General features: G+C 43.4%; 1 protein-coding gene across 1 annotated transcript; it reads left to right on the top strand.

Annotated features, from left to right (window-relative positions):
• On the top strand, positions 2,179 to 2,700 carry LOC109724037 (DNA-binding protein EMBP-1-like). The gene has a single exon (XM_020252656.1). The coding sequence runs from the start codon at positions 2,179 to 2,181 to the stop codon at positions 2,698 to 2,700; it is 522 nt and encodes a 173-aa protein (XP_020108245.1).

The raw sequence follows: 8,210 nt of genomic DNA, 5'->3' as shown, positions 1-8,210 counted from the left end.
TCCCCGACCAGGGACTGGTCCCCGGGGCCTCCCCCCGCGGACACGCGTTCGGGAACCGGTCCCTCCCTGAGGACCGGTCCTCGGGAGACCGGTTCCTCTCAGAGAGACCGGTTCCCGAGAGCTAAACTCTTGGGACTTAGCCGATCTTCGGCTCTCTTCTCACTGGTGTCGTAGGCTGGGACCGGTCCCTCCTCTGCCAGGGACCGGTTGCATCAGCAACCCCCGCAGCCTTCAGTTGATGGGACTGGTCTCTCACCTCCAGAGATCGGTCCCCGAGAGCAATCTTAGCCCAAAAATGCAGATTGCATTGTTTGCTCTCGCGGACCCCATTCCAATGCACTTCTCGGATTTCGTGCATCCTTAGCTTTTCCAAAGCTTATCCATTCGACCCTTAGTCAATTCTAGTCGAGGCGCAACCCTCGGATTTCGAGAGTTCACATTGTTACATTCTCCCCTCCTTAAAAGAGTTTTGTCCTCGAAACTCACTCGTTCTTACCCTCTTTATTCCTCGATCCACTCCTCGAGTTCTCAAGGGTTCTAATGCACTTTTGTACTTCGGAGTGGCCTTTATTCTCATCGAACTCATTTAAAGGCCCACTACGAAGAACGTGAGACCACGTTTACTCACATTTTCCTCTTGCAACATCAAAAGTGCATTATCACTTTACAAACCTCACTGGCGGTGTGGGTCAATATTCAAGACCCCACACACACTATCTTCACTAGCCACTCGGCTGAAGAAGGACCTATTCCCTCGCGGTTCTAGCGAACATCATCACCGTTCGAGATCAGGGCTACCCTTTCATCCCGGTGGTGTGGATCCAGCAAGATCGCATCACTTCGATGAATGATCTACCACCACAACTCTATATGCATGGGTAGACTTTCTCGAATTACTCAAGTAACCACTCGGTGGCACTTCATCACGTTGGCTATTTAGGAGCCCGATACCACCTTATCATCTTATCTGTACCATCTCATTCCCATCTATCGTGAGATGGCATTCTCTCGTGCATCTTGGATTCTCAATCCTCTTGAGAGTATCATTCTCAACGCCAACTTTTCGCGTGGTTATCCATTATTCAAGTGTCTCCTAGAGACCACTTTACTTTCTCTTTATCCCTTGACATTTTAGGCTACGTTCACCTCCACACGAACTCTTCGTTCGCGGATCAAAGCCCAACTCACTATTAGAGTTTTCAGCTATACCGACCGTCGGTTTCCTCAGGCGAACTAAGGCCACCAATCCTGCGTAGGTCAATCACTTAGCTCGTCTCAACGATGCCTAGCATCTCTCGCTCGCAAGCGCAGACTCAATCAACATTCTCGGGCGACATTCTCATTGGAGAATTCGCACACACTCCAACCAGGAGCTATCAAGACCTCAATCCATATCAAATCCTTGGGTTGGGTCACTACACACTCGGTGCATCATCGGTCTCGCATTCTAACACGTGACATTCCACGTACTCGGGTCTAAGCTTGAACTACCGTCCTGACCAAAACTCTCTCGCCCTACCGATAGGTACCCGATGGTTTAGCGAACAGCGTGCAGTCGGGGAAAATCGCGCCGAACAGGCCGATACGACATCCGCTGATCCAAAGTAAGGTGAGCACTGTGATCAGCACTGACCAAGGATCACTGTGCTTACCTCCGAAGGCATTGGAACAGCCTCGGATCGCCGAAAAAACGTGCACAAACACGGAACAGCAGCCGAAAAGGCTCAACAGGGTCGACACCGCCGAAACAGCAGAACGGAGTCTCCCCGACAGAATCTAAGGTGAGCACGATGATTAGAAAGTTGCCACGATCACCGTGCTCCCTTCCGCAGAGGTCGGGGAGCCTCGGGTAGCTCGGAACCGCAAACCTACCCAACTAAGCCCTATTTCGGGCTTGGCCGGAGCAAGCTTGCTCCGGCCGGCTTCTGGCGGCGCCGCGAGGTGCGCGAGGGTCAGCGATGGGTGCGGGGGAGGTGAGGAGTGTGGTGCTCACCACAGTTGGCGGCGAGGAGCGGCGGCGGTGACGGCGGAGCAAACCGAGCCCGCACAAGATCCGGTTCGGGCTCCAAGTACAACTGTGGCCACGTCAGTGACCGTGGCGCTCAAGGACGGCGGCAGAGGGTTGCAGGAGGCCAGAGGGAAGCCGAGGAAGTGGCTCCGGGCAGCAGCGATGCGAGGATGGAGCCGCAAGCTCGGCTCGGATCGAGCTTGCCAGAAAACCCGCAGGGCGACTCTAGTGCGGTGGCGGCGCTCGGGACGGCTCAGGGCGGCGGTGACCGACCACCTGAGGTCGGAGGGGGTGCCACAGGGTGGCCCAAGGTGGTGGCGGCGCGGGGAAGAGGTCGCAGACCTACCTCGGCCTGGGCTCAGTCTAGAAGGCAGCAGGCGGTTGGTGCGGCTGCAGCGGCGCTCCGGGCGGCTCAGGGTGACGGCGGCCGACTGCCCGAGGTGGAGGAGATGCCTCAAGGTTGGCCCGGGGTGGCGGCGACGCGAGGGGAAGGCCGCACGGTCAGCTTTGCCTGGGCTCGGCCAAGCTGGGCGCAGGATGCAGCAGCAGCAGTAGCGATGCCCAGAGGTGACGGCGGTCGGCGGGGAGGCTTGCCAGGGCACAGGGGCGACACCGGAATGGTGCAGGGAGATGACTGCAGCCTCAGATCTGTCCGCAACCCGAGAGGAAGAAAGATAGAGGGAGAGGGATGAAGAGGGAAGAGAAAAAGGTGGCTGAGGAGGCTGCGGTTGCTGTTGGCCGGCCGGGGCTCGGTCGGCGGCGACCGGGAGAAGTGCGGCTAGGGCAGGGAAGATAGAAGAAGTGGCTGAGGGCGTGGCTAAGGTCTAGGGTTAGGTGGAAGAAACCCTAAAAGCTCTATATATACCAAGGTGCCGATTTGCAAGTTAGCCCACGAAACCTCAGTATTTCAAACTAAATCCCTCACAGCGTGTGAACAACGCGAGAATACCCCTCCACGTGCGATCTCGCGTAAAACGGTACATAAAATGTCGCAACTTTTGCGAAATTACCGTTTTGCCAACACCGACCTTTTCTCGATCAACGCGCGATCTCCGCAGATCCGTCCGTCCGATTTGCGAACGGATTGCACCAGTGCGATCAACACGACGGAGACCACAAAGCTACGATTTCGTTTCTCCTTGATCGGTCTCGGATTCGCGACGAACTCAGTCCATCATTCCAACAAAAGAAACTACGCACAAATACATATAAAACATGTATTTTCGAATTTTCTCGAAATTCGTACCTCAAACTCAAAATCCGTTAGCGCCATCGGTTCTAGAATGACCAAACCGTTCGAAACGAGCTATTGGACTGCTATGAACGGAGTCCGATACGCGCCAGAAGCCAACTTCACACCGTGGCTTCTCCAGAAAATCGAGTTACTATTCACTTTAAGTGAAACTTGGAAATCGCGTAGAATCTCCGATTTAACTCGGTTTCTCCTGAAACTCGACGAGTGCTTTTGTAATTAAATTACACACAAAAATATCGTCAACTGAGAGTTTAGCTACACTACCAAAATCTTGGTCCTTACAATTTGGGAGTAAGAATTTAGTTAAAGCAATGTAATTTGTAATCTAAATGTTAAATTGAGACGAATGCTTGTAATAGCTAGTTGTCTATGTTTTTGATACTTCCTTATGCAATCTCTGCTTGAATATTGTTCCTAGTTGGAACCTCTTGTACTGTATTGATTGCGATGCCTTGTACGTACAGGGGAGACTCTGTCCGTTCGGCAGTCTGTCGGCGTGCCCGAATCCGACCAAAGAGGCGGGCTCGGGGCGTAACATAAATTGTTTGATGCAAACAGTTAAAATAACAACACAACATTAAACACTGCAAATGAATCATTGAAATGTGATAGATGAGGTGCTAATAAATTTGGCATATCGGGATTCTCAAAATTTTTTTCAACAAATCTCATCAGTGGGGTTCTTCTTTCAATCCTCAAAAGCAACGAAGGAAAGTGTATAAAGAGAAAGGAAACACAATTGACATCACTTCCACGGAACTGATAATACATTCGTTTATATTTTCCCAAAAGGAATATAAGATGAATTTACAGTCGAAGAAGAAAATATAACACTAAAAACTAGAGCAATTTTGACAGCATAGTCTAAAATGTATAATATTAGGGATAAGGGCATCATGATGGAAGGAAAGATAGTAGAGCATCTTCTACGTTAAATTAACATCTTCTTAGCTATCAACCTTTTAACAGTTGGGTAAAGTAGCAATTTCATTACACAACCAAATTTAAATCTATTTGCCTCAATTTTCATCAACTTTTCCAAAATCACATCTGGCTGGATAAGGTCATCACACTACCGATCCTGAATCCTCCGTCCAAGTAAGAAAATATTTCCTAAAAAGTAGTAAAATAAACATATGGATAACAAAACAATTGATAGGCAAAGCAGAAAAGCAGAGAAAGAAATAGCTGCTTTCTCCTCATTAGAAACAATTCTGCATTTCATAGAAATGCCCTGAGTAAGATCAAATGCATCTGGCAGCATGAATTTCGACAACTTGTGTAAATTTCGAAGCCAATTTTCACCAACGACCCAATCTTTTAAAATTTAAATTTTAACACTCAATCTATCAATTATACTCAATCTGTTGATTTGTAGTCATATAAATTATGCGAAATGTGTTAATTAAGCTCATAGATGTAAACAACTCCTTCAAATTTTGGAATATAAGAGTTACTAAATAAGTCAAATGAAATAAGTCAAAAGGTAAAGTTGCAAAATTAATTTTTTTAAAATAAAATTATACGAATCAGAATGAGTCATAATTTAGATAAATTCAATATATTTTTACCAAATAATATATGGAAAATAGGATTTGCTGGAGCCTATACTCTTCTTTTTGCAGATAAATTCTCCATATTTTTGCATCAAATTTTTCTTCAGATTCTGATGTACATTTAAGCAATATTCAAGTATTTAATAAGTAAAGATCTGTATACCCTTGTATTGTCTTAAGAAGCTATGTAACCTGTTTATGAAACATTCTTAGCACCTTAGTTTATTTTTCAGCTTCTAAGGTTGGATCTTGTGTTTGTTTACCTATTTGTGTTCTTTGGCTTATTTAAATTTCTAATTTACTATATTATTACCTTTTAAAAAAAAATAAATGAAGGGCAATATCACAATCAGTTTATTCTTCTTCTTTTTTTTTTCTTTTTGCCTATGAATTATTGTCTTGTAATTTTGGTCGACGAACATTTCCATAACTCCCTATTATCTTTTCCTAAATATACTTAATATCTTATAGTTAGCAAGATGTTACTTGTGTTATTATAAAACTGATGGCCCGAATTAATATGTGCAATCATAATTCAAGTTTTAATTTATGGTATGCTACTCTTGTATTGCTCATTTTCGTGCCCGTTGCGAATTGGGGTTCCAGAGTGTTCATTGGAGAGCATGTAGACTGCAATATAATTTGCCGAACTATATGACACTATTTTGATATATTGTTTGCTTTACCTACCAACTAAGTGGAGTTTTTGGCTGGTAATAATCATTCTGACATATTGTTTGCTGTATTTATCTAATAACTAATTGGAGTTTTTGGCTGGTAGTAGTTAGCTGGTACACTCTCCCTTCCTTTCATTTCTTCTTCTTTCTCCTCATTGCCTTCTTTTCTTTCCTCCTCTATTTTTCTCTTCTTCTCTCCCTTTTCCTATTTTTCTCCTTGCTGGCTGCCAGCATTCAAGCAATTTCAGCAACACTACCTGATGCCAGCAGCAGCAAGACAGCAATCAGTTGCAGTGGACAGCAATCGGCAGTAGCAGCAAGTTGAGCTGCAGCCAGCAGCAGTAGATTCTGCAGCAGGAACAGTCAAGGTGTGTGCTGCAAACAAAATTAGGTGACATAGGAGCTTTTAATTATCAAATTGGGATGTGCTTGTTGATTATCTGATAAAGAGGAGTTACGGGATCAATTCTTTCAGCTAAATTTCATGTGAGTTGGTGTTTAATTGAGGGAGCTGAAGTTGTGTGTTTGTGGATTTGGTTAATGTTTTTAGTCCATTCTTGTAGCTGAACTTTAGGAGTAAATTTTGGCTGGTTCTTCCTTCATTCCTAGTCATTTTGGAATTGCTTCTAGCTTGGTGGATAGGTTAGTTAAGCTGACTTGATGTTTCTAGTGGATTTTGTATCCGAAATGAGTGTTTGTTAGAATTTGATTCTAAATTTTATTTCAACTTCATCTTCGAGTAGAGTGGCAGCTTCTTTGTTTTTCTTGTTTCATTGTGAGCTGACAAATCTGGGGAAACCTTTTTCTAGCTGGATAGTAAGGTAGGTAGTATTAATTTTGCTTAAATCTAGAATTTGTTAAATGCTGGCAGATTTTAGAGAAGTACCAGTTTCAACTATTCGAGCATGTTTGATTACTTGTTTTAGAGTTTTTAGAGTTTTTAGAGTTCATACCTACCGATCTTGCTGAAATTTCCACTCCTTGGAGCTGCATTGAGAATATTTTTTTATTTAAGTTGGGTTTAAATTCATCGAATACTTCGAACTCCTCAATTATGTCTAATGTATATTTCAGCATTGATTATAACTTATTCATTTGAACCTAATCTAGTGGCATTTTGATAATATTCTACCACTCCTCTCTACTTAGGACTGGTTCCATAAGTAGGCAAAGAAATGATTTGAATTTTGTTTCAGATTTGTAAAGTAGAGAAGTTCTTCTACTTAAATCTGCAGTTGCTGATTTGCCAATCTAGTTAATGTCATTTTTGTTGCCACAAATGCTTTCCAATTAACTAATTTCTTATGATTCCTCTATTTTGCTTACCTATAAATTTTTTAGAGCATCGAAATTCTGGGTAGAAAATATAATATCAAGGACAATAGCTAGACAAAAAGAAACTTGTTTTTTCTTTATACAGCATACTAAAGATTACACCAAAAGAAGAGGGAGCGCAAATCTCATCATAACAAAAGAAAATCCGCACAACCCTCAAGTTTTTCACTAAAGCTAATAGGCCGGGAGAAACAACAATAAACCCAAAACTCAACCGGCCTCCCTCCCTAAGAAGCAAAACATAGATAACTAGAGGGAAAAGAGTACAAAACTCAATCCCTATAACTAGAAGGCGTTGCGGGGTCCTCCTCAGTTGGTGTTGCATGCTCTACACCACTACCCGGCACCGCATCCTCAGTAGAAGGCACTGCTGGCAGCTCAGTATTCAATGTTGCAAGGCCCTCGTCTACTGGAACAACATTGGAACTATTAACCATGCATCACACTTGCCAATCGCTACCTTCACTTCTTTCCACTTAGTAACAAACCTTGCATTTTCGTCCACCAGCGAATTATATTGGCCTTTCAAAACACCGTAGTCCACCTTAAGCAATTCATGTTGATCCTACAGTGTATCGTACTCGCTAGCAATCTGGTCATATAAGTTCTCATAAAACTGCCGTTCTTCATAGTTGCTATCCTTGATCTCAAAATGCAATTCATCACGAAGCCTCTCGACAGGAGTCCTAGCAGCATCCTCCTGGGTCTGTCCAATGTTTGTAGATGGCGTACCCCAGTATGTAAGCATCTCCAGCATTGGGCCAACCCTAGGTACCGTGACATCTACAAAAGCTCGAAACCGGCCTGTAGCATCTAAACCCACTCCATACTTCGGTGGAGGTAGAGAAAACTTTGCGCATATAATGCGGAGCAGTCTACGAAAGCTAATATCGATGACAACAATTCCAATTAGCCTTAGCATGGATTGTCATATTGTAAAATAAATATATAAATAAATATCTCATGTTGATAGGACATGACTTTTTTCCCCTTTATTTTTAGGTGTTTTTTTATTTCTTTTTTTTTGTTTTAGAAGTGAGGAGGTTTTTTTTTTCCCTTTTTCTTATTGTCTTTATTTTTCATTAATTTTTTTATCTATCCCAAATAGATTTTCGCATTTATGCAGCAATCTTCTTGCACAAACAGTATAGTAAACATACATGCATAGATGCATAATCCAGGAAAGGCCAAAAAGAAAAAAAGAATTGGAGAAGGAGACAACTGACATTTCACCATTGTAAGCATATCTCTAGACCAATGGAAAATAGAAAAATAAACACACACACACTACAACAATATAGGTGTACACCAGCAGCCAAAACTGCTGGAAAAGATTATAAAAACCACTAGTAATATTTGCTCCAGCAGTTCTAAAAGTG

Source organism: Ananas comosus, linkage group 2 (assembly GCF_001540865.1).
Source record: "Ananas comosus cultivar F153 linkage group 2, ASM154086v1, whole genome shotgun sequence".
Classification (NCBI taxonomy): Eukaryota; Viridiplantae; Streptophyta; class Magnoliopsida; order Poales; family Bromeliaceae; genus Ananas; species Ananas comosus.
The sequence above is the reverse complement of the archived record's forward strand: the minus strand, read 5'-3'. Positions and strand labels throughout refer to the sequence as shown.

What these genes read in the sequence shown, in the direction of transcription:
- LOC109724037 (XM_020252656.1), top strand. Translation starts at nt 2,179, where the DNA reads ATGGAGCCGCAAGCTCGGCTCGGATCGAGCTTGCCAGAAAACCCGCAG.